The following is a 27,615-nucleotide window of genomic DNA, read 5'->3' as shown; positions in this document are numbered from 1 at the left end:
TTCCACTTTTCATTCCTTTATGCCTTTTTCCACGTTCAGTCAAACACAGTTTAGGCAGCAAAGCAAAGGGAACTCTTATGATATCAAGTGCATAAATGTTATACTTGAAGTATATTCTTATTTTTTTATTAACAAAATAATAGGGTTATCTAGCAGAAAATAAGGAGTCTTTATTTCTCACCGTTAGCAGACTGGAGTAACCAATCAAGTGGAGCCTTATTACAGTGATATTTATATATTTAACAACTGATTTTACTTGACTTAAGATTTTAGCTTGTGTTAATTAGCGCTTATTAACTACCACAAGGCAATACATAGGTTTTTCTTACTGATACTACAACCTGAGAGATTTTTTGATAGGTCTTTGGCCCCAATGAAGGGGTTGCTTTGAAGTTTTTTGCAGCAAATCCGTTTTGTGTGTGTGTGTTTCTTCTATTTAAGCTCCTACAGTTTATTGGCAACAAGCATCTCAGGTGTCCCAGTGTTCCTCAGAGGTGCCTCACACAGCCCCTGTCTAATTACTTACAGATGCTGGCATTGTCTGGATCCCTATGTGTTTTACTTAGGGTTTTATTTGCCCAAGTGTTGTAGTACTGAGGACCTAAATTCCATCTCAGAACTTCTCATTCACCTTCTCTCTTCTCCTTCCTGGCTCTGTGCTAAGCATAACACAGCCAAATGTAAAGATCTGGCCTATGCTTAGGAATAAAAATTAAGTAGTATGGTATCAGGTAACATAATTCTGAAATACTTCATCAGTTTATATATAAATATATGAGTTTTGTTAGTTTTACTTGAATATCTTTGCATCCAGCTCTGGAGCCCTCAGCGCAGGAAAGACATGGACCTGTTGGAGTGGGTCCAGAGAAGTACCACGAAAATGATCAGAGGGATGGAACACCCCTCCTATGAAGAAAGGCTGAGAGAGTTGGGGTTGTTCAGCCTAGAGAAGAGAAGGCTTCGGGGAGACCTTATTGCGGCCTTTCAGTACTTAAAGGGGGACTATAAGAAAGATGCGGAGAGACTGTTTAGTGGGGCTTGTAGCAATACGACAAGGGGTAATGCTTTTAAACTAAAAGAGGGTAGATTTAGACTAGATATGAGGAAGAAATTTTGAACAATGAGGGTGGTGAAACACTGGAACAGGTTGCCAGAGACGTTGTAGATGCCCCATCCCTGGAAACATTCAAGGTCAGGTTGGACAGGGCTTTGAGCAACCTAATCTACTTGAAGATGTCCCTGCTCATTGCAGGGCGGTTGGACTACATGACCTTTAAAGGTCCCTTCCAACCCAAACTGTTCTGGATCTATGCTTCTGTATGTGTAAAAAAGATTATCCAGTAGAGATTAAAAATAATCTGTTTAATGTTCAGAGTGTACAAGTCAAAGAGATTTCTCTTAGTGTTGAACTGAAAGCATCTAGATTATTGAGCACTATATTCAGGAAACTTCACTTTTCTTGTCTATTAACTTTCTAGCAAACAGTAAAATTTCTGATAATACTGAAGAGCAAATGTAGCTTGATATGGAATCCTTCATTTTAGTGTTTACTTAGTCCTTTACTTCATATTATACTTCAACGTTTTTATGAACTGTTAGTAAAAACAAAAATATATTAAATTCAAGCACAAATATTCTTAATCTGCCAGGCATGAAGAGCTTATACTACATAGTATCTCATCTCAGTGAAAAATACCTGAGAAGAAATATGTCATAGACTGATAATTCAATAGCTATAGTTAAAATTAGACAATGATGACATCTTGTGATGAAATCTTTGAATGGATTTACAGGAACTTTGGCCTATATTTTCCTACTGGTGAAATCTGGAAAGACTTCTTTTAGATCTCCAGGGGAATCTCTTAAGAAGCAATTAGAGGAGCGGTGACAGAAGAGAATAAAAACTGGCTGTGTATGGTCATGAGGACTTCATCCACAGCATGCATTCAGAAACAAAAAAATTAAAGCGGACCTTTCACTTTGGTAACAGTACCAGTACTGGAGGAGTAAACTTGAAACTACAGAGAGGAAGATGGCTGCCAGTGTCTTCTGAGGGCATGCAGCATTCGACATCTGAATAGCTTACCACTGAAATCAAAAGCAGGAGTGCTGACCAAGGAGCAAATAAGAACTAATCTCAATTGTAACAGACAAAAATCCACTACCCCAAGGAGTACACAACCGCTATTACCAAGAGGAAATAAAAGATGGTGCTGGCTAGTGACCTTCTACTCAAGGTGATGTGGAGACATATGCACCACCTGTCACTTACATTATGGCTGGTGTGTTTCTTCACAATAGTCCAAATTTGCCAAGTTGCAAAGGATTCTACTGATCACCAGCATATGACAAAGAATACTAATGATACTGCCAAGAATGATACTAAGGAAGTCAAAAGTGCTTATAAGGCTCTGTGGCAATGGATAAAGAGGTTGAAGATTCAAGAGATATTATTGTCTCTCCTCTCACACCCAAGTCAAGCACCAGTCAAACACACCCTAAATATAACTACATGGCTTTTATTCTGAGAGAAGATAACTTTAAGAACCATGTGGCAAGGACAAAAGCCTTCATCTTAAATGATGCAAACTGGACATAGGTCTAACCCCTGGGAAAGACAGGATTATTTAAAACAGCATTAAAGAAGTGACTAGACAGAGTCATGGGTCAGTTTGCCAGATATCTTAGCTGTTTGTATACTAATGGTAGAAGAAAGAGGAACAGAGAAGAATTAAGAAAAGAATTAATGAGGAATAGAAAAGAATTGAAGATTATGACAAAACTGGCATTGTAGAGAACTTATCACATATAGTACACTAGTAGCCCAGTCATGTAGAGGATATAACTTCTTCAGTAGGAAGGGAAGAAGAGAGGAAATGTTGGCTATTTCAAAAATATGATGGTTGCTTTGAGATCTCAAAACCAGGATTGGTTAGAGCTATTAAATATCTGTTGGTATCCAGGAAAGCAGAAAATAACATGGTTATTCTTGATACATATCCAAAGCCACTGGACTTGATAGTAATGGGAGACTTTAGTTACTACAGCACTTGCTGGGAAAGAAGCTACATCGACAGACTGCCCACGAAAAAAAAGTCGCAAGAAGGTAGATGTCAATAAATTCAGACAATTTATTTTAAAAAGTATCTAGGGTGCAAGTTAAAGAGAAGTCTGTGGGTTCTTCAACAGAACACTACTAAAGACTGTAGTACAAGCTTCACCAATGTGAAGAAAAGAAAGTGTAAAAGACCAGCTTGGCTAAATTGTCATCTTTTCTTTCACCTTAGACATAATGAGAAAAAATTTGCTATTTACTAGGCATGGTAGAATAACACACGCATGTAGAGACAAGTCAAAAGTGCCAAAGCACTCAGTGAGATGCAACTAGCAAGAGAAATTAAGATTTAATATAACATCATTGTATTAGGACATTAATAGGGAGGAGAAGAACAAAGAAATCTTTGGCACCTAAAAGAGGTACTGGAGGAAAGGAAAAGCTACTTATAGTAGGTGCAGAGAAAGCAAAAACATACCATGACTTTTTATCACACATTTACTGAAAAGGTCATCAGTGAGCATATGACATGCACAGGTAATCCTAGGGCTAGAACCTCAATTGTAGATAAGGAAAGAACCGGTTATATAGGTTAGGTATCTTAAAATTGATTTAATAAACTTCATTTTGTGTTACATAACTGTCTGAAAAATTTAGAGCTGTTAATGGGTTTCTGTGAGAATTCTTGGAGGATGGATGAGGTACCAACACACTAAAAGAGAATGGTGTAGAACTTACCTCTAAAAGAGGAAAGGAAGGAGAACGTGGGGAATTGTTTCCTATTCATAGAAAATTCATTGAACAGATAAACTACTTAAAGAAAATAGCAAAGAAATAAGAAAGAGACAACATGGATTTGCCAAGAGCAAACCCATTAAATCAATCTCATTCCCTGCTGGTAGCAGATATCAGATTTTGTAGGTAAGGAGACAGCAGTAGATGCCCAGTATTTGGACTTCAGTTAAGGTTTTGACATTGTCTCATGTGTTTTTCTTGTAAGCAAATTAAGGAAACCTGGGCTTGCTGAAAATAATGGTAGGTCAGACAGATTAATTTTATTCTTAATGTCTAAATTCAGATTTCTGCAGTGTAGACTGCATTGAGTACATCCAAACCACTAATACTGAGTTAGATAAGCAGGCACTTTTTCAGTATGATTCATCATATCTAAATGTCTGAAGCATGGCAAATGGCACTAGAAGTATCTATAAAGGGAGCTAGAGGACCTCCTCAGATGTAGCTGTCTAAAACTAACTGAAATGAATCTCCCCCTCTTCTCTCCAGGACAAAATTATGAAGGCAATATAGTGAAGCATCCGAATAGATTATTAGGGAGATTATAACCTCTGTTACATTCAGAAGCATCTTAAAGACTTCTGGATATTTGCCAGAATTAAAAAAATAATGGTTGGGGTATAACTGACCTTGGCTTGAGTCAGTTGAATGGATTAGGCCACTGTTCTAATTCACTTTGAGTCTATTTTGTAATGATTCCATGACTACTGTGATAACATGATTTAGATGGAACCTGTCTACAAGGTAGAGTTTAATAAATCAACCAGCTGTCTTTTTTCTGGCATAGTAGATACTTACACTGATTAGTAACATACATTTTGCAAAGGATTTAGAAAAGGTGATATGTTTAAATATCAGCCATCTGCACTTCTCTGGTAAAAAGAAACGCTCCAATTACATATTTTCTTTGCCTAATTATAAACAATTTTCTCTACAATAAAAAAGTCTTTCAAGACATGCATAGCAGTATTTCTGTGTTAGTTGGAGCCCAGTAGCTGTTCAGAGGTGTGTGATTCAGAGATTACTTACACTTGCAAGTCACTTGAAAGGGAATAATCAAGAAATAATCTACTTCAGAGATAACTTTTTTTAACAATGTGTAATGGGTGTCATATCGTCATCATGATTAAAGTAAGAATTGTTTCAAGTCAGAGCAATTGAAATAATGACAAGGAAAAAATTGATGAAGGTCATTCTATATCAAAATAATCTATGATCAGTTTAGGACTGAGCTGGGCTTTTGAGAGAACCACTTCTGTTAAATATGTTTTAGCACGTGGAGAGTGATTTGCAATTTTATAATTCTGCTAATCATGAATTCTTTTTTGGATGCTATCCATAAATGCACTATCCAGTTGATGTGTGCACACAAGTGCACTGTAGTCAGAATTTCTTTGGTCACCTGAGCATGCAACTCAAGTGCCCTCATTTTTCCACCTAGAGGCATACAGGGTACAGTTTCCTGTATTATCCTTCAGTTTCTTGATCTACATTTTGGCTTGAAACATAATATATTGACAGCCTTTTTCGTACAGCTGAAATAAGCAAATTTCTTATTACATTTAGCAAGGTTGGATTTTACAAAGTTTATTTGTTGCCCTTTTGTGAGAACAGTGCCTTTCCCTTCTGCTTGGAGATAATCCTAGCATCACATTCAGCATCTATGTCTAAATATCAATATTAAGGCTCCAAACTTTGCTCACTGAGACTACGTGAGTGAGTATCTTTCAAAGATTAATACTGCTTGTTACTGGAAGAGGTGTATGCAACAGAATTATACCATATTAAAAAATCACTTTCAAGGGAGCTAGCAAATCTTCTGAAATATTTACTTCAGCAGTATGTATTATCATGTCTACAACTTCAGAGAGACCCATGAGTTGGCTCCTCTAGAGCTACTTGGAAACCAGAAGGACTCTGGAACCTGACAGCTATGCCTGGATGGACTCCACATGAGCCATATTTCATTTGAAAGTTGCAGAGCTGCAGTGGGTTTTGCTGCATTCAGAATAAACCCTACAACTCCAGTTTACATAATCTTTTTCCACAAACAAGACTTTATTGCTTTTGGATGCGCTCACTACATATTCGTATTTCTATGTCATGTAGTACATATTTAATGCCAAGAATTGACAGTAGGTCATGGAGCACTGTATTAGAATACATTTTGTAGTGTACGTTCTCTGATCTTTCATATCAGGATGAAAGTTGTAGGCAGTCATCATACAAAAGCTATATTCTTTGTTTATTTTGCCTTCTCTACTGACATGACCAAGGCTATTGTTATCAATGACTCCTTCACAGTGTGGGGAAAATTGCAAGAAATTTTGCTCTTCAGATTTGTGAGGGACATGAGTTTCAGCACAAAGGTTGGGAAAGTGAAGCAGATGTGACTTCAGCAGACTAGGAAAAGATGGAATCAGGTGGAGCCACAGCCAGAAAAGCTGAATGAGAGGAGTAAGAATTCACGTTATGCCCTGTACAGCTATAACATGTAATGGAAATTGTGCATACCTTTGACTGACAGAAGCTACATGCTCAGTTTCCTCTCTTTCTTCCATCTGTTCTACTGCCACTACTCAGACATGAAACCTTCATCTTCCCTAGTATGGTTCTGCCTATAGAATCTAAAATTTCACTCAGAAGAAGCCAAACTTACTTTTAACAAATGAAGCCTTATTAGGCTGGCCCTTTTCTGTTTGCTGCCATATGGTTGCAGTTTTGGCAAAGTGGTCTTCCTCCAAAGCTGTTAATATCCTCCCTCCTCCAAGGGCAAAAAACAGATAAAATATAGTACTTAATTAAGGCAGAATTTTAATTAGACATGTGTAGGCATGTTGGCATAAGGCAGTTTTCACAGCGGTAAGTTATATACTTGAAAGTATATAATTTAATTATAATTTAGTGTCTGTTTTGCAGCAGTTACTTCCCTTTTTAAATCTCCCTGTGGTTAAACTAAGCACTTTGATGAAGTGCATTTAATACATAGATTTTAATAAAGTGAGCCCTGTCACAAAGTGGGAGACCTCTTAAGCCTCCAGTATTGAACCCACAACTTTAATTTTGCAATAGCCAACTGCAAAAACCAGGCTGTAAAATAAGGATAACATCACTTCCCTCCCAACTTCCACTTTCCCATTGAAGCTGATATGCTGTGCAAAACGACTGAAATATCTGTAGCATCATAAAGAGGAGAAAAAAAAGAAAAAGCAGAGGGAACCTGACTCTGTAGCTGATAGAAGAGGGAACTGATGAGAGGAGACAGCTCTAGCAGCCGGTCTCCACTCGCAGTGCTGTTTGTTGCTTCCTCAATAGGAAATGCATATGCAGTTTGAAATTTTTAAACTGCAAGTCTGTGAACTCTTTACCATCAATTACAGGACTGCACTAGAGAGAACAGAGCCATGCTACAGACCTGTCAGCCTGACCTTGGTGCCGGGAAAGATTATGGAGCAGATCATCTTGAGTGCCATCACGTGGCATGTACAGGACAACCAGGTGATCAGGCCCAGTCAGCATGGGTTTATGAAAGGCAGGTCCTGCTTGACTAACCCGATCTCCTTCTATGACAAGGTCACTTAGTGGACGAGGGAAAGGCTGTGGATGTTTTCTACCTGGACTTTAGTAAAGCCTTTCACACTTTCTCACAGCATTCTCCTGGAGAAACTGGCTGCTCATGGCTTGAACAGGCACAATCTTTGCAGGGTAAAAAACTGGCTGGACGGCCAGGCCCAAAGGGTTGTAGTGGATGGGGTTAAATCCAGTTGGCAGCCAGTCACGAGTGGTGTTCCCCAGGGCTCGGTACTGGGGCCACTTCCGTTCATTATCTTTATCAATGATGTGGGTGAGGGGATCGAGTGCACCCTCAGTAAGTTTGCAGGTGACACCAAGTGGGGCAGGAGTGTTGATCTGATTGAGGGTAGGAAGATTCTACAGAGGAATCTGGACAGGCTGGATCGATTGGCTGAGGCCAATTGGATGAGGGTCAACAAAGCCAAGTGCCGGGTCCTGCACTTGGGTCACAACAACCCCATGCAGCACTACAGGCTTGGGGAAGAGTGGCTGGAAAGCTGCCCTGTGGAAAAGGACCTGGGGGTGTTGGTTGACAGCCGGCTGAAGATGAGCCAGCAGTGTGCCCAGGTGGCCAAGAAGGCCAACGGCATCCTGGCCTGTATCAGAAACAGTGTGGCCAGCAGGAGTAGGGAGGTGATCGTGCCCCTGTACTCGGCGCTGGTGAGGCTGCACCTCAAATACTGTGTTCAGTTTTGGGCCCCTCACTAGAAGAAAGACATGGGGGTGCTGGAGCATGTCCAGAGAAGGGCAATGAAGCTGGTGAAAGGTCTAGGCCACAAGTCTTATGAGGAGTGGCTGAGGGAACTGGGGTTGTTCAGCCTGGAGAAGAGGAGGCTGAGGGGAGACCTTATTGCTCTCTACAACTACCTGAAAGGAAGTTGTAGAGAGGTGGGTGTCAGTCTCTTCTCCCAAGTGACAAGTCATAGGAAAAGAGAAATGGCCTCAACTTGTGCCAGTGGAGTTTTAGATTGGATATTAGGAAAAATTTCTTCGCTGAAAGGGTTGTCAGGCATTGGAATGGGCTGCCCAGGGAGATGGTTGAGTCACCACCTCTGGAGGTATTTAAAAGGCATCTGGATGAGGTGCTTAGGGACATGGTTTAGTGGTGGACTTAGCAGTGTTAGGTTAACGGTTGGACTTGATGATCTTAAAGGTCTTTTCCAACCTAAATCATTCTATGATTCTATGATTTGGGTTTGATTTTCCACACTTCCTTGTATCTTATTAACAACTGCAAAGCGAACGTGGAATTTTAAGTCGCAATGGCAGAACTGCTGGGGGAAATTCACGGAACTAAAGTCAATACGAAATGTTATGAAAGAGAAAGGTGATTCTTGTTTCAGGCAAAACTGTTTACATTCACTCACATTCTCTTACAAATGTCACTCACTCTCACACTCAATACCCAAAAGCACCAAGGTATGCATGCGTGTGTCCAAGCTGCCCATCACACTTGTGTGTGACATGTAAAGCTGGCTATTGCATTCTCATTGCATCTTACTCCTTTTGTTTAGCAAAAGCAAACTGGTTTTTGGATAGATCTTTAGGAGTCAACAATTGCTATGGTATGGTCCTTTTGATCCAACATTTTCTTTACTTCAGTGGTGCTCTTTGGTTTTGTTTCCATATCTCAGATATTTTAGGGCTAGTCTCTGTCTTCATTTTGGAATAACAGGAAGATGAATATCATATGTCTTGTTGTTGCTGTCCTCCTATGTAATGTAGGGTCTTCTGCTGTTAAATCATCTGTGCTGTTGTTTTATCAGAGCACACTCCTCCTTTTCTCCACAGGAACACATTCTTTAGTGTTTTACCACTGTCAGCTGTGTCCTTGGTTATCAATACAGACCATACCTTTAACCCTTCATAGCACTGTTTCTTCTGATGCTTTCACACATGCATTTCTATTCATGCGTTATTCATACCAGTCTTCACATTTCTTTTACGAATGTCTGCATTTTGAAGTATTTGAATGGTAATTTAAGTTTATGTAATCAACTAGATTATAAAACAGTGGAGAACAGAAGCCATATAGCTGTAAAATACATAGAAGAAATATTTTGGGCATTTATTTACTGAGAACATGATAGTCATAATGCATTGCATGCCACTGAACTTACCGAAAGATCATATAAATTGTACAGAAGAAATCACATATAATTGGATTACTGTTTTGTTGACTTCTACATTGTAAAAGCCTAAACAAGAGATAAAGATGCATCTGTATTAATGATCCCTTGAATCCCAAAACAAACTTTACAGAAGACTGGGCAAACTGCAGGATAATTGCAGAGCTTTTAGCTATGTTTTGTAATAAATGCAATGGGAGTTGGATGCAAAAAGCTGCAAGCATTTCTTTTATTTTCTGTTATTCATGTATTCCTATTATATTGGCAATTTTACCCTGTAGTGTCATAAATGTAATATTCAGCTATATGGTCTTATACACCAATTAATCAGAGCTGTTTTTGAAACAGCCTAATACAAATGAAGACACAGGCTAAACTGAAAATAAAGTAAAAATGTAAGTCAGACCATATTTACCTATGTAGTCTCTAACTCTGATGCATTTTCTTTTTACATTTCCACTCTCTCTATAAGTGCCTATAAACATACACCTTTTATCTCTCTCCATGCTTTTCATGTTCAATGTTAGGCTTCTTTTTCCAAAACTGTTTGCAGAGCAATTCAATCATTATATTCACAGACTTGAATAAAGGATTTCTGGCATATGTCTTCTAGAAGGAATAGAGAAGATTGACAGCAAACAGAGAAACTTGAGAAAATGGAGCTATAATACCATAAATATTGACATTCATCAGTGAGTAAATGTATAGCCTAATTCTTGTCAATTTTATTTGTAATCTACTTGTGACCATCAGATCCTATTGTGCTAAATTTAGAGACTCTGCAATAGGACTGCTTAAGCAAAGGAATCTTCTACAAACTCTCTTTTAATTGGAGGATTAACATGTAATTTTGACTGACTTGATATACTGAGACTTTTCAGAGGTATTTCCCCTCATCAGATATAACATGTTAGTGAAAGAGCATAGGAGATTCAGACCCCATTCCGGTACTGATATTTTCTCCTTTGGAAAAAGTTTAAACCTTGGCAGTCTGGTCAGTTGTACTGTTATTTCTGAGTAACCAAACTATATTTTCTTCTCACAGAATTAATACAAAAGATATCTTCTTCCTTGGAGAGCATATATTAAAATGTTTGTCAGACCTAAAGATTTTTTTTTATTTTGTAGAAATACTTAATCTCAGAAAGAGGAGAAATGCATACCAAATCCCTACCATCTCTTATTTCATGTTGTTATTAACCTAATATCTGATCCTTACCTTACTGTTAAATATGGTTAGAATAGAAGTCTATATGACCACAGACATGAACAATTTATGTGCAGTTTGAATATACTACCCAAATCTATGAAAATTCAAATAGTTTACTTAACCACTGTTCTTAGAGCCTTGTTTCAGTATTTTGAAAATATTCTCACATTAAATAATTTCACTTTAGAATGAGTGAGAGATACTGAGTTATGAAGAAGACATGCATGTTAATAAGTACATATAGCATGAGGTAGACCTATATCATGCTTGTATACATCCATAATATTTGTTTTGAGACAGAGTGCAGAATGGTATGAATATGCAGAATGCAAAACACAGAAAATCAGATTTTAATTGATTTCCAAGGACATGAAGCTCTGAAATATTGACAACTAATAGTAAAATGGAGAGTGAAGTAGTATGATGTTTAAGCATGTTTGGGGACAATGCTAAGAACAACTGTATACATTACTGTGCAGAAGATCAAATTAAGTGAATAAAAGTTATTCTTACTTTAAAAGTTTGGATACACCTGCCTATACCCTAGCCTTACAAAATTGCACTGATACAAACAAAACCAGTCAGAACTCAAATAAATTGGTTGTGAAAGTTGCTTAAAAATAATATTACTCTCTTTACCTCCTGGATTCTATTGGTAGTAAATGGGTCCCTAACTCTTAAGTGGATTTGAAAACATTTCTGAGGATGGTAAAGTTAATGCTCCAATCTACTGTTCCTGGTCAATTCCCTCTGTCAGACCTATCCCTGAAGTCACTGAGCTGTACATACCGTATTTTTTTGCACCATGGGGCTGAATATTGCTGAGCTATGCCCATCTAGATGGGAGATAAAAGGATCAACAAAGGCAGATTGCAGACTTCAGAACTTGAAAAAAATGGTTTAAAACTTTTTTTAAAGTTATTTCCAGTAGGACTGAGGTCTTGCCTGTTTCTCCACTGAACCACGACAGTCCAGGGGGTGTACTAATCATCTGTGTCATCTCCACAAGGACAGTTTGGCTGTATTTCACGAAATTAATGCCAGAGGGTTTGTTGGTGTGCCTAAAAAGTGACAAGCTAATGGTGCGCTCATTCTATAATGCTGTCATAATAATCCTATTGTAATTCCAGAGGTTGAGATTTTTTTTTTCAAGCCACGATAAATGACATGAAAAGAATGATCAGATTACTTGAGAGTTTCAGAATTTGCTTGCTTAGGTTCAGCTTTTTCCTTGCAGTTTAAGCTGAACCTTGCAACTATGTAATCGTTTACACCCATTATGTTAATATTTAATTTAACTGATGTCACTAAATCGAACAGCATTTATTCCTTAAAGCAGAATCAGGTTCAATACCAGGTTAAAAATGTATGCAGAATAGGAATTAGCACCTCAGTGGAGTTAAAAGTATCTGATGAAAAATGAGACTGTCACAACCTGTGGCCAGGAAATACTTTAAAGAGAACAGAATATTCCTAAAATAGACTGTGTGAAAACAGGATTACTAAGGGCAAATCTTTAAAACTTTGTTTAATATCTTTGTTGGTCTTTTGTATGAGATGATGTGGGTATTACTCTTACAAATACGTTAGGGTTAGAGATGTTGTGGCAAGTGAGACTATGATGAAGTTTATCTTTCATAAATTATATAGAGATCTAAGTCTACTAAAACTGAATTAATAACAGTTTCTTGAAAGTTCAGTTGATTCACTCATGTTTCCTTTTTAATCTAGTAGTCTTTAGATTTAAATAGATTTGAATCCTTGGAAGCTCACATTTCTAGTAATCACAAGAACATCACATGCTAGTTAAAAATCTTTGGCTTATTATAGAATTTACAGCACACAGAATTGTTTCTCGTTTTAGTTCCACCTACAGAAAAGGAAGTAATTTAGAATATTGAACTAACTAAAGTGTATTCATTTGCTTTCTATCTCAGACTGTTAACCTGGGTTCATGATCGTAACACTAGAACTAGTATTTTCTTGTTTCATTGCCCTATATTCAGAAAGAATGCTTTCAAAACCTACAAAAATATTTGCTATATGCTATTTACCACCCCCACTTCATAACCCATGATACCAGGAACTTCCCCAAACTGTATTTCTACTTTTATCCACTGCTGCCTTTAGCTCTTTATTTTAGATTATTGTGTTATTACAAAACTGAGATGGCTGAGGTTAAATTATTGATTGCTAATATGAATCTGCATTAGATGATAATAATAGCATTTAGTGTAGACTTGTGAATTGTTCTGGTATTTATTTCTAAAGTATATTTCTTATTCATGACTTTATGCATGAGTTTAGATAAATATTTTTTATAAACTCTGCAATTTGACTGGTTTTCTATTTGTGGGATGTGATGGACCATCTCAGTTACTTAGTGCTACTACTGTTTTCTGGTAGGCTACTTAAAATGTTTTATACAGCATAATTCCAAAGAATAAATTATCTTGTTGGTACACAAATCCCCCTATTTGCATATGAATATGGCATTCATATAAAGACCAGCCATTCTTCTCCAATTTATGCAAGCAAAAGTCCGTGTTTATGAAAGTTTTCAAACAGCGAATAGCAAGGAATGTAGCTAAACAGCTCTAGACCAGAATTCGAGAGAATAACTGTACGTGTTGATTTTGTTTATTAAACCAGCTCTAGTTTTGGTCTTGTTTCTAGGATAGGAAATAATCATTAAGACGTTACAAAACATTAGCAAAACCACTCTGACATGTACATTTTCAGCTAACCTGTACCTGTAGGACCACTTAAGCTCTTGCTGAGATCCATTAGCCTTGACAAAGGAATGATAGAAGAAATGATGCCTGGAGTACAGTTTATTAGAATCATAGAATCATTTAGGCTGGAAAAGACCTTTAAGATTATTGACTCTGACTATTAACATAGCACTGCAAGTCCACTGCTAAACCATGTCCCTAAGCATCTCATCCAGATGCCTTTTAAATACCTCCAGAGGTGGTGACTCAACCATCTCCCTGGGCAGCCCATTCCAATGCCTGACAACGCTTTCAGCGAAGAAATTTTTCATGATATCCAATCTAAACCTCCCCTGGTGCAACTTGAAGCCATTTCCTCTTGTTCTATGACTTGTCACTTGGGAGAAGAGACTGACACCCACCTCTTTACAACCCCCTTTCAGGTAGTTGTAGAGAGCAATAAGGTCTCCCCTCAGCCTCCTCTTCTCCAGGCTGAACAACCCCAGTTCCCTCAGCCACTCCTCATAAGACTTGTGGCCTAGACCTTTCACCAGCTTCACTGCCCTTCTCTGGACACGCTCCAACACCTCAATGTCTTTCTTGGAGTGAGGGGCCCAAAACTGAACACGGTATTTGAGTGTCGCCTGCAAACTTACGGAGGGTGCACTCGATCCCCTCATCCACATCATTGATAAAGATAATGAACGGAAGTGGCCCCAGTACCGAGCCCTGGGGAACACCACTCGTGACCGGCTGCCAACTGGATTTAACTCCATTCACTACAACCCTTTGGGCCTGGCCGTCCAGCCAGTTTTTTACCCCACAAAAAGTGTGCCTGTCCAAGCCATGAGCAGCCAGTTTCTCCAGGAGAATGCTGTGGGAAACTGTGTTAAAGGCTTACTAAAGTCTAGGTAGACAACATCCACAGCCTTTCCCTCGTCCACTAAGTGGGTGACCTTGTTATAGAAGGAGATCGGGTTAGTCAAGCAGGACCTGCCTTTCATAAACCCATGCTGACCGGCCTGATCACCTGGTTGTCCTGTACGTGCCACGTGATGGCGCTCAAGATGATCTGCTCCATAATCTTTCCCGGCACCAAGGTCAGGCTGACAGGCTTGTGGTTCCTCAAATCCTCCTTCAGGCCCTTCTTGTGGATGGGCATCACATTTGCTAACCTCCAGTCAACTGGAACCTCCCCAGTTAGACAGGACTGCTGGTAGATGATGGAAAGTGGCTTGGTGAGCACTTCAGCCAGCTCCCTCAGTACCCTTGGGTGGATCCCGTCCGGCCCCTCAGACTTGTGTGTGTCTATCTGGGTCTAGCAGGTCACTAACCATTTCCCCTTGGACTGTGGGGGTTCATTCTGCTCCCCGTCCCTGTCTTCCAGCTCAGAGCGCTGGGTACCCAGAGAACAACTCGTCTTACTATTAAAGACTGAGGCAAAGAAAGCATTAAGTAATTCAGCCTTTTCCTCATCCTCTGTCACTGTGTTTCCCCCCGCATCCAATAAAGGATGGAGATTCTCCTTAGCCCTCCTTTTGTTGTTAATGTATTTATAGAAACATTTTTTATTGTCTTTTACGGCAGTAGCCACATTAATTTCTAGTTGGGCTTTGGCCCTTCTCATTTTCTCCCTGTATAACCTCACAACATCCTTGTAGTCCTCCTGAGTGGCCTGCCCCTTCTTCCAAAGCCCATAAACTCTCCTTTTTTTCCCTGAGTTCCAGCCAAAGCTCTCTCTTCAGCCAGGCCGTTCTTCTTCCCCGACGGCTCATCTTTTGGCACATGGGGATGGCCTGCTCCTGCACCTTTAAGATTTCCTTCTTGAAGAGTGTCCTGCCTTTCTGGATTCCTTTGCATTTCAGGACTGCCTCCCAAGGGATTCTGTCTACCAGGCTCCTAAAAAGGCAAAAGTAAAGCCCTCCGGAAGTCCAAGGTGGCAGTTCTGCTGACCCCCCTTCTTACTTCTCCAAGAATCAAAGTCTGTCATTTTGTGATTGGTATGTCCAAGACGGGCTCCAACCATCACATCACCCACAAGTCCTTCTCTGCTCACAAACAACAGGTCCAGCGGGGCACCTTCCCTAGTTGGTTCATTTACTAGCTGTGTCAGGAAGTTATCTTCCACACACTCCAGGAAACTCCTAGACTGTTTCCTCTCTCCTGTATTGTATTTCTAGCAGACATCTGGTAAGTTGAAGTCCCCTGTGAGAACCAGGTCTAGCGATTGTGAGACTTTTCTCAGCTGCTTATAGAATATTTTCTCTGGCTCTTCATCCTGTTTGGGTGGTCTGTAACAGACTCCCACCATGATATCTTCCTTGTTGGCCTTCCCCCTGATTCTTAGCCATAAACACTCAACCCTGTCGTCACCATTGTTAAGCTCTAGGCAATCAAAACACTTCCTAGCATACAGGGCTACCCCATTGCCTCTCCTTCCTTGCCTATCTCTTCTGAAGAGTTTATAGCCATCCATTGCAGCACTCCAGTTGTGCGAGTCATCCCACCATGTTTCTGTGATGGCAACTATATCACAGTTTTCCTGCTGCACAATGGCTTCCAGTGTCTCCTCTTTATTGCCCGTCATGCGGGCATTGGTGTAGATGCACTTCAGTTGGGCTATTGATCCCGCCACCTTTTTGCGGGGAGAAGCCCTAGTATTAAACTTGTCTGGAAAGTTGCATTTCTATCACTAGAATTTGTAAAACAAAAAGCAATGCAGGACTAAGTACAGTGCCGTGAGAGGTGTTTGCACTGTCTGTAGGCATTAACACAGATTCCTGAAACAGGATCTGAGGCTCCGTCTGTGGGTAGGGGAGGCCAGTTCAGGTTTCCTACTCTAGAGGTGGAAGAATGAGTTGAGCAGTCGGCATGAGAGAGCTCATGGACAGGATGAACAGGTTTTATATAACCTCATCCATATGCAAACAGTCCAGTGAGTTGCCAGAGCTGTTCCAGCATGCCACCCACTCAAGTAACGTCTTTATTATTCTTTGAAAGATGCTACATTTCTCTTTTGGTGGTGCAGAGCCTGTGTTAGCAGAGGGTAAATATTACAGAAGGTGGTTATAGAGTTTTTATGTAATAAAGCAAGTTCCTGTTGAGGACCTGACTTTTTGTCAGGGAGCAGAGAGGGCCAGTTGTTCTCTAATGGCAGTGAGCTGTGCCCTCACGTATGGGGCGCAGTCCCATGGGGTCTGCACCCAGTGGGCAGAGCCAGGAACTGGTAACATGCTCCACTGACCACCCCAGACAGGCTCCTGAGAGATGACTCAGGTCCAGGGTCCACTGAGGGAGCCCAGCCAGGAGCAAAAGGAGATTGGGTTAGAGATAGGAATGGAGACAAGGCTGTAACATGGGTTGATAGTCATGCACGAGTCAGGGCTGAAGACAGGACTGGAAAAAAGCCACTATGTATGTCTGAGGGGTCCATCCAGGAGACGAACTACCTACAGTGTAGGTTCAACATCCATCCAGTAGTTAGGACCAGAGGCAGGGCCAGAGACTGGCACAGCAGTGGTGTTGCTGGGGCAGGGACTGATGGCTCCAGGTTGAGCTGAAGTGGGGTCCTGGGCCATGGCCAGGATGAGAGAGGCCTGGGGAGATGCTGGGCTTGGACAGCAAGGCCCATTGGTGCCCTCAGAGCCCTGACACCTCTGGTTTTTATTCATTATTATAATTTTGTCTTATCATATCAGTGAAATGTGGTAAGTTGTGTCTGATTTATAAATTACTATTTTCTGAGATTTTAAATGTTCTAGGAAAGAAATAGGTGAGGGGTAGTTCAGTGTTATTTTTTAGTAAGAGCTTCAAGTTACCTTTGCTCCCATTTAAACATACCTTTTCCAGTACAGATTTAGAGTGTCATCTTTACGATTAGCTGCTGGTTAACATTGAAGAGCTAATGCATGTAGCAGATATTGTCCTGTAACTAATCTTGAAGTAAAAAATGTTGAAGTTAAGTTAGGATTCCCTCAAATATCTAAATCCAACCTAGACTCAACTCTAGAAGAATCTCAGGGTATAATTTAATCTCAGGTAAGTAATTTAATTTTAAAATGAAAATTTTTTACTTGTTTTAAAAGGCTTGAAAGGTGAAGCGGGAGAAAAAAATAAGTAAAAGGAAAAAGGCAGATGTGAAACAAAACAACAGATTCTTGAAGCTGCAAATGAAGGATGACAAAAGAGCAAATGATCGTAACTTAGAATCATAGAATCACATAGGTTGGAAAAGACCTTTAAGATCATCAAGTCCAACCGTTAATCTAACACTGCTAAGTCTACCACTAAACCATGTCCCTAAGCACCTCATCCAGATGTCTTTTAAATACCTCCAGAGGTGGTGACTCAACCATCTCCGTGGGCAGCCCATTCCAATGCCTGACAACCCTTTCAGCGAAGAAATTTTTCATGATATCCAATCTAAACCTCCCCTGGTGCAACTTGAGGCCATTTCCTCTTGTTCTATGACTTGTCACTTGGGAGAAGAGACTGACACCCACCTCTTTACAACCTCCTTTCAGGTAGTTGTAGAGAACAATAAGGTCTCCCCTCAGCCTCCTCTTCTCCAGGCTGAACAACCCCAGTTCTCTCAACCGCTCCTCATAAGACTTGTGGCCTAGACCTTTCACCAGCTTCATTGCCCTTCTCTGGACACGCTCCAGCACCTCCATGTCTTTCTTGTAGTGAGGGGCCCAAAACTGAACACAGGATTTGAGGTGCGGCCTCACCAGTGCCGAGTACAAAGGTCCAATCCCCTCCCTACTCCTGCTGGCCACACTGTTTCTGATACAGGCCAGGATGCTGTTGGCCTTCGTGGCCACCTGGGCACACTGCTGGCTCATCTTCAGCCGGCTGTCGACCAACACCCCCAGGTCCTTTTCCACAGGGCAGCTTTCCAGCCACTCTTCCCCAAGCCTGTAGAGTTGCATGGGGTTGTTGTGACCCAAGTGCAGGACCCGGCACTTGGCTTTGTTAAACCTCATACCATTGGCCTCAGCCCATCGATCCAGCCTGTCCAGATTCCTCTGTAGAATCTTCCTACCCTCAATCAGATCAACACTCCTGCCCCACTTGGTGTTGCCTGCAAACTTGCTGAGGGTGTACTCAATCCCCTTGTCCAGATCATTGATAAATATATTAAACAAGACCAGCCCCAGTACCGAGCCCTGGGGAACACCACTTGTGACCGGCCACCAACTGGATTTAACTCCATTCAACACAACCCTTTGATGATGATCTGCTCCATAAACTTCCCCGGCACCGAGGTCAGGCTGACAGGCCTGTAGTTCCTCAAATCTTCCTATGGGCATCACATAACTTACAAGGAGAATAAGTAGAAGTGAGATAAATAAGGAGTGTAGAAAAGGCATTATAAAATGAAGCTAGAAAGAACAGGAAGGAGAGAAGGAAAATCACCTGTTAAGCTGTACAAAGGAGGAGACCACTCTAAAATCTGGTGCTTTGGAGGCAAGGGAGCCTCTGAGCCCAACTAGGGAAAAGAAAACAGAAGAGAAAGTGCCATACTGTCTGAGGTTGAATCTGATTTGTAAAATAACCCCAGGAGTAATCCTTAACATTCCATCATGTATACTTTCAAGATTCATAATTTCAAAAATATGATCGTTTACTACAGTGTCAGTATAGGCGTTTCATTTCCACAGCTCTCCACAGGACCTTGCAGCAGTTACAAAAATCTATAAAATTATGGTTTCCATTTATTTAACGGCTATATTTAACTTCTTGAGATATCCCTGTGCTGTGAGTGTTCTGTCAAATCTTTTTTGAACAGTTTCTTCAAATATTTCTCTGTTACCCAGTTCTGCTGGTTTTCTAGTCCAGTGTTGCTTAGCACAGAGCTGTACAAAGATTTTCTGAAATTTGTAATTATGTATATTTGTTTTTATGGTGCCAGGAATTGTAGCATAAAGGGTTGGGCTTTCATAGTATTTTTAGTAAGACTATGTAGTATACATTTTTATATATATATGCTTAGTATACTAGTTTTTAACAGTAGTCTAAAATCTTTACTGAATTAAATAAAATATTTTGATTGGTCATGGTGTCACATAAATTTTCAAGGTTTTTTTTCTTTCTAGATGAAAACAGTGAAAATGATTACTCATAGGTGGTGAGTGTAGTGTTACTATTATACTGTGAAAGTTCCTGAGGCAAGCACAGAAATTGTTCTAAAAAAATAACTCCTTTTTTCTGAAATGTTAGTAACTTTCATTGAAGCCAGAATAAGGGTGTACACATTTACCCCTTGGATGTGAATAAAAATCCTGAAAAAATGACAGGCAACTGAAAGCTCTTTGTCCTACCAGAGGAATTTTTATTAGATAGAATAATTTCATAGTATAGTGGGGATCCACTGAGATTTGGATTCATATCACCTGCTTATCACTGCCTCCAGCAGTAGGACCTCCTTCAGAATTCATGAAGAGGGGAAAAAAAAGCAGCTGAATTCTAATTGCATCTTAATTGTACCTTTCCTAAGTGCAATACAAGGTTACAGGAACCTATTACTCTTGTGGTGGCATCCAAAAGGCAGAGTCACATTCCCTCCATTTCCTCCATTTCCCATGGAACAGAGTTACAGAGGGAGGGTGGAAAATGAATCCAGTTCTCCCTGCAACTCTCTTTCTCCCAGTATACTTATTTCATCAACCACCAAACTGTCCAGTTTTTCTCTAAAATTAGATCAAATTATGGCAGAAAAATCCATGAAGAACTATTAAGCATAAAAACACTGTTTCTCTTTCAGGAAGGCATTTAGCTGCAAATTGCTGGCAACTGGGAAAATGCTAGGAAAGGATCTCTGCATGTCCATCTTATTCTTATGCTCTTCTGTAGACATCTAATAGTAGCCACTGTGAATGAAGCTGGTGAATGGCTAAAGCTAGATGCAGCTGTGGTGTGATCCAGTGCAGTTGACCCTGTGGTCTCACAGTGAAAGATCCACCTGTTCTTAACTAATTCTTGCAGTTCAGTAGGCTGCATCTTGTATTTCTGTTCTGTAGGCCAAGGATATAAATCTGACTGAAATCGTGGCTGTTACAATGCTATATAATATAGTTGGATTTTCCTGTTGTCTTTAGAAAGAAATTATCCCCACAAATTTATTCATTTAAAATACAAAATCTGAATCTAGAAAGAATAACTATATCTCAAGCAATCTTTCTGTATGGTGATATATGTTCCCATATACCATATATATATTGCTCAGCATCATAGTTACGACAGTCTTGAATAGAACAAGGTGTCCTGAGTCCTAGTCCAGTGGCTGTGCTCTAGAAAACAGATATTTTAATTTTCCAGTAAGGTCTGTCCCTCATCCACTGAACAGGATGGGTTCTGAAGGAGACTAAATCGAAGTTGCCAAAGAAATCAACTGAACTTGAAAAATTTCCTAACTTCGAAGTGTCTGTAATAAATATACGTTTCATGATGGAGTGGAGTACTTCAACTCAGCTGTTCCTGGGTAAATAATACATCAACAGTCAGAAACACAAACTTGTAGAAAGGTTCGCAGTACAGTTCACTGTTGACAAATCATCTGTCAAGTAAAATGAATTGTCTTTGCTGACTTTGTAGTTATAGTTATTATAGATATTTATTGTACTTACATAGTGGTAATGTAGAGTTATAATAAATATTGTTATAAAAGTCAGAAAAGAACTGTGAGGATGATTTTCCTAGTCAATGAGGGTTGTTCCATTAGCTTGCATTAGCTGTGGTCTGAGAATTACTTTTGTGCGTTCTGAGCAACACGTAAGCGATGGAATGTAACCTTTAGATTATAGATACTAGATGGTGTTATTTAAATTCAAGCTGTTTCTATTGATTTTGTTTTGTTTCTGTATATGCCATGAAAAATGTCTCTAAAAGTACTTTCAGAAAAATATTCAGCATCACCTAACATGATCATCCAAAGTGGCAATATCATCCAAAGATCTAGGCTGCTGACAGAATTTACAGATTTTATGTAAGGCACCAGGTTTTTCAGAGTTTTATGAAGAAGATAATTTAAAATCTAAGCATTTTGAGTAGCCTAATAATATAACTGAAATGCATAAGATAAAGCAGAACCTTGTACACTCCTTGGAACCTATTATACTTCTCCCATAATAAACTTTCTTTAATTATATTGGCCTGCTGGATGTTAGGCATAGTTTTTTCCTCATACAACATCCTGTTCCTAGCTATTCTTAGCTCCTCTCCAGGAATACATGTCATTAGATTAGTATATTCAGTAGAAGACCCAGTCACACTAACTCTGCTCTAGCACAAGTTCTGTCACAATGTTGAGAGATAATTTTTTTATCTGGCTGAAATCATAAATACAAAGAGAAAAATTATATCCCATTTAGTGTTGGACAAGGCTGAAAGCTTTAATTAAAAAAAGTTTACAGTACTTACTCTAGCATCAATTTCTTCTCCAGCTCTGCTAAACTAGCTGCCAACTTACTTAAAAGATTCACCCTTTCATACTGTAGTATAGTCACCACTCAGAAATCTCTTGGTCAGTAGCTACTAAAATTCTCCAGTTTTTGATTCAATACCAGAAGAGTTTAGCAATATTCAACAGGTATTGATCTACCTAAGAAAATGGTTTATAATAATCTATTCATGATGACTGGGTGAGCACCTCCTCTACAAATAATCACTGCATTTCTTTCTTTTCCTCACTTGAAAAATAAAGAAAGAAAAATCAAGAAAGAAAAATCCACATTTTTAACAGTAGAGACAATAAAATAGAGGAGACCTTAAATTCCTTTGCATTTAGAGCAAATCTGCCTTACAACGTGTTTGAAATCATGTGCTCTCTGATATCACAGATTCAATCAATTCCAAACTCCACAACAAAGATATTCTGAGTCTCATTGGGAACGAGACGTCTTGTAGAAATTATCATATAGCATACCAGATGGCATCTTTCTTGCAGACATCACTTCAATGTACTTCTTCTATTGCCTTGGAGAAGAAGGAACCAAGTTTTGCTATCCCTGTAAGAGACTTATGCATCAGTTTTCCCATGCAGGAATAGGTACATCTTTTTTGATTGTGGTATCACAGAAGGATTATTGTGGGGTTTATGTTTTTCAAAATCATAGGAGAGCACAGTAGTATGTAAATGTGTTGCAGGTGAGACCATCTCATACAATCTGTATGACATTTTTCAATATCAGGACCAGCTTTAGGCATAGACAAAAGTATGCACTTGCCTGCAGCAGCACACTGGTAGGGCTGGCACTGAATCATAAGACTAGCAAAATGAAGAGACAGCCTTCTAGTCTCAAAGCAATAGCACCTGCTCCAAATTCCACTTGCACTGACTTGGAAAAACTGTCCAAGCAGTCCCCCTAAGATAAGTCTCCTGGATTGGCAAAGAACAAGGAGATCTAAAGAGCTGCAAGTTCCCATAACGAAACATTTGACCTAATCCCCACATTCCTGGCTCTGCTCTGGCCTTCCTTTGCCTTTGCCTTACTACTACCTTAGGTGGAAGAAGGAGGGGAAAAAAGTCTTGCAGGTAACAGAATACTCCAGCAATGAGATAATAGTCAGGGATGAGGACAAGGTGGCAAGCTGACTGTGTTTCTCCTTATTTTCTTTCCCCTTGCTGAGCAACCTTATGTTGTGTTGATGGGCTGAGACATGTAGTTATACATACTGTCAGGTGACAGAGTTGGAGGAGAGTGTGCAGTGGGACAAGCAGTGCAATAATCATCCAGTGCTGGGGCCATGGAGATGATAGTTAGACACAGTATCAACAGCTACATGAGGAATTGTGTCTGGGGAGCCACTCAAAAACTGAATTTTGCCTACACTGTTGCTAGGCATTTAGCCAAGCACTTCTCATCACTGGCAGCATAACTTCCATGCTGTTTATAGTAAGGTAAGGAAGAAGCAGCTTGACCATGAAACTGGTATATTGATTATTGGCTGTGCCTTAGTGAGGGCAGAACATTTTTGTTGGTGGGGGACACAAAATGTAGAGACATTTGTGTCTATGCATGTATGGGAAATACAGGAGTCAATCATGCATAATCTTTTCAAAGAGTGGGATTATGCTTCACTAGGTCTCTTTCCGATATCAATTTTTCTGCTTATGGGGAAAAGGGGATGACAAAGTCAGGAATCCTTTTCAAAGGAATTCATGATTTCTCAGTCAACTAAGAAAAATTCAGCAAGGATTTAATTCTCATCTTGTTTAAGATAGTTTTGTTCTCAATTTGTTCTCTGAAGAGCTTGCTCAGCCTTTCAGATTTGCTTACCCAAGGGAAGTCCACTATATTTCAACTCAGCATAGCCTACCCTCCTCCTTACAGCCTTGCTACTGACTGGGCACCACCCGAAGGGATTATGGTCTGTCTATGTACCAAGATATTGATTCACAGTAGAAAAAACTCTGCAAAATAGGGAAGATTTACAGACAGGTGTGAACAAATGTATTTGTATCTCCATGAGACCTAGATTCCTATCAGTTTGGTATATCTACTTTCTCTGAGAAAAAAATTAATTATCCATTAATCTGATTGAAGTACATTTAGCTATTTGTACATGCGGTACTCTTACCAAAAATATATGCTCTATATCGCATATATGCACATGCTATTATTATTAAATAGTAGAGAAAACTCCTAAAAGTTTCTTCAGCAATTACAGATTTACTGAAAAGCCTTCGGTACTTTTTTGAGAGATGTAATGAACCTTTCATATGTCATATGGTAATGTATCGAATCAGTAAGAAGACCTGGAGTAATGTAAGATGTCATAACAGACCTGTCTTAGGCAACTTTCTAACCTCATGAAAGATCTTCTATGATTCAGCTAAAATTATTCTACAAAATCATTATGGACTTCAGTTTGCATGAAGTGTTCCACAAATCCAAGCAGCAATATCAGAGTGAAAGGTCATCCAGTTTTAGTCCAAGGACTAGTCAGGTTGGAGTTGAAACTCATATAATATTGTTAATTTTGAATATCCAGCTAAGTTCAGGGTCTGTTCTGTGACTGCTCAGGGAGCCTCTGCATGTCACTTGCAGAGACTTTGTAGTATAATGTGTCAGACTGTAGGTTTGGAGTTCTATGAAACAGTTTTCTGCCATAGTATTATCAATTCCAAATTATGCCCTTGACAGATATCTGTAATTTCCTTATGCTTGAGATTCACAATGAACAAGAAAACCAAAGAAAAGTAATTAACGATGAGTTTAATAAATGAAGTTCTACTGGACAGGGTTCTTCTTAGAATTGTACCCTGAATATACCCATTTTCTGCCTTTTTTGCTAAGTCCTTTGATCCTGTTATGAAAAGAAAAAGTTTAGTAAACATTTGTCTCAGAACAAAGGTGTAAAATATTTCCATCTTGAGAGAAACTGTCTCAAAAATGGAACATTGATGGAAAATACATCGTGGGGTATTTGGTTTCTTGTGCAGAAAATGAACTTTGCTTTCATTTTGAATTCATCATCTTTTATTACATTTTTTCCAGTTATAGTTGATAAAATATACATCCTCTATAGAAATCCTGCAAATCTTATGTGTCTGCCTGCTATCATTCACATTTTTGTAAGAAAAGGATATAAACTTAAAATTTTATTTAGTAAAAGTATTCTTTTAATTATTCATTTGAAATGGTGACCTTTTCAAGTTGGATTATCATATGTTGGCATGAAGGTTTTCTTGTGTCTTATAATATTTTACGGTTGAAGAAATCATGCAGATAATCTAATTACTTTGACTAAAATTGTGCCATTTATGTCTTTTGCTGTACTACAGGAGAGAAACTGTGAAATGTATTCATTATTGATTCATTAAAGGGGTTTGCTATTACATAAGCAGAGATGCAGACCACTACCTATCTTGTATTGAAAGGGGAAAGGGGAAGGCATAGTAAACCATGCCATAGGCTATGGTTTATGTATTGCATTTCTTAATACCTTGTGGAACGTAAAAATCTACAACAAACAGATATGTAAAGCGTAACTGGTATGAAGATTCTATTCAGATTTAAGTGCTCTAGGTTGCTTTTGAATCTTGCTATTTTCTGCATTTGTTTTGACTGCTCTCATCATTCAAGATTGACGCTTGGATGGGTGTGTAGGAGGAAGCAGCAGCAGCAGCAGGCTTACAGCTTGCAGACACAAAAAAAATCTGCCTTATCTGATGGCTATTATTGAAAATGCGAGGTGTAGCCTAGGCTGGGTAATGAAGGGGAGAGAGCGAGGGGGAGCAAGAAGCATAGAGCTGCATACTGATGAGTGTAGGAGTACTTGATAAAAAGAATTCTTGCTGCTGGCAGTGCATTGCTCATTGTGGAGTATTCCAACAATCACATATAACGGAGAACAGCTTAGCTGACAGCTTGATATGCTTTTTTTTTTTTTCCCCCTACTGTATGACGTACTGGTCTGTAGTAAAGATTAATAACCAAGAAATGTAGAGCTAGGATCAGATCTTACGCTATATACTGCCCTGTAAACTATGTTTTAGTTCTGACTTTTCTGCTTGCTGAAAACATTAATCTGTCAAGCTGGCGGGCTCCTTTGATACCAACTTTCCCAGGAACACGATGTGGCAATGCCACCTCTCAGCCCAGGACTACCGCTATTATCCAGTGGATGGTTATTCGTTGCTTAAACGCCTCCCTCTTCACCCTCCTACAGGACCCCGATGCCCTGTCCAGACAGTGGGACAATGGTTGGAAAATATTGGGCTACCTCAGTATGAAAACCACTTGCTGGCTAATGGATTTGACAATGTGCAATTTATGGTAAGAAATCTTCTGTGCATAGCTGTGTATATACACTGTAGCTGCCTTTTTTGTCTGTCTCTTACGTGCTCGTAAAAACCTTAGAGCTATTCTGCATTGCACTAAGAAGATCTGTTTAGTGTTTCACTTTTCTATGTCTAGCTAAATTAATATAGAAAATGTCCTTGTATAAACTTCCAAATTGTACACGTTACAAAATATTCTAACCAGAAATATGGTAAAAGAAAAACTGAATATTAAGGTTCTCTCTCCCCCTCATCAATCTTCAGATTAAAAAGGAAAAATGCACAGTTCTTTTAATCCATTGCAGGATTTTCACAGTATGTAAAAGCTGTAAACACCTCTATCTGCAATACATCATGTTATTACTTTTATTTAAATGTTAACATAATTGTAATAATAATTAAACAACATGCAATGCCATTCTTGCATTGAGAGGTATTTTAATACCAGAAAATTATTTAATGAAATGTGCTCTCTCTGCAAGTGATGTTTTTGCATCTTAGATTAGATAATCAGGCTATGGGCTTCACTTGTTGAAACTTATGCCCTGTATGGAAAAGTAATGCATTCCTTTTAATAGTTCCATTTTCATGTTTTAACTCTAGGCATTTATAAGGAACATATGAATGAAATAAAATTTTATGTACTTCAGAATTTACAGTATTACCATGTGGTGTAAAGTAACACAGACCTGTCATGCACGAACTTTCAGTTGAAATGAATATTGACACTAAAGAGAGAAGCTTGCTTGTAAGGTTGTTATATAATCACTTTTCTACCTGCCTCAGTATACCCATTACTTGAACCTCTTGCAAAAATCCTGACCACATTTCTTATAAAGTATCAGAGCTTAAAATATTATCACCCCTTTTTAAAGATATTTTTAGTCACCGTGTATATCTTGAAACAGTTCTAACTTTTCATAACTTACACCTGGCATATAAGAAACAGAAGTGAAACAGTATGAATATTATGACTATAAAATAATCACGAGTTGTGTTTTTCCTGTTTAATTTTTTTTGCCAACATCATTATATGCCTATGGGTTACTGATCAGAAAATTAAGGCACAGATCTCTGCCATTTCCACATTATAATACTGTAGAGGTTTCTTACTGTTTACATGGCTGCCATGTGATCTTTTGCTTATAGCAGTAAAAATCATTAGAATCTTTACCTTTAAATATTCTTGAAAAAGAAATCTGCAAGAGTGTGCTGTCAGCCCAGCAATGTAAAAAAATAATTCCAAAATGCGTTACAAGCTACAGTTTCCCAAAATGTACCCACGTATTCTTATATATGTTGTAGTGTTAGTTACATAAGTAGATGATTGTTTAGTCTTAAACAGATTACAG

The 27,615-nt window shown here is 39.1% G+C and overlaps 1 protein-coding gene across 1 annotated transcript in view; it reads left to right on the top strand.

The window, feature by feature from the left end:
* The window catches only part of ANKS1B (ankyrin repeat and sterile alpha motif domain containing 1B), a 457,036-nt gene that overhangs the window by 224,319 nt on the left and 205,102 nt on the right, over nucleotides 1–27,615 (top strand). Inside the window, exon 15 of the mRNA XM_059816688.1 lies at nucleotides 26,152–26,258. Within this exon, the coding sequence (XP_059672671.1) occupies nucleotides 26,152–26,258 (107 nt within the window). The remainder of the gene's footprint in view (nucleotides 1–26,151; nucleotides 26,259–27,615) is intronic.

Source organism: Gavia stellata, chromosome 4 (genome assembly GCF_030936135.1).
Source record: "Gavia stellata isolate bGavSte3 chromosome 4, bGavSte3.hap2, whole genome shotgun sequence".
In the NCBI taxonomy this organism is placed as follows: Eukaryota; Metazoa; Chordata; class Aves; order Gaviiformes; family Gaviidae; genus Gavia; species Gavia stellata.
Note: the sequence above shows the minus strand (reverse complement) of the source record. Positions and strands in the feature narration are given on the sequence as shown.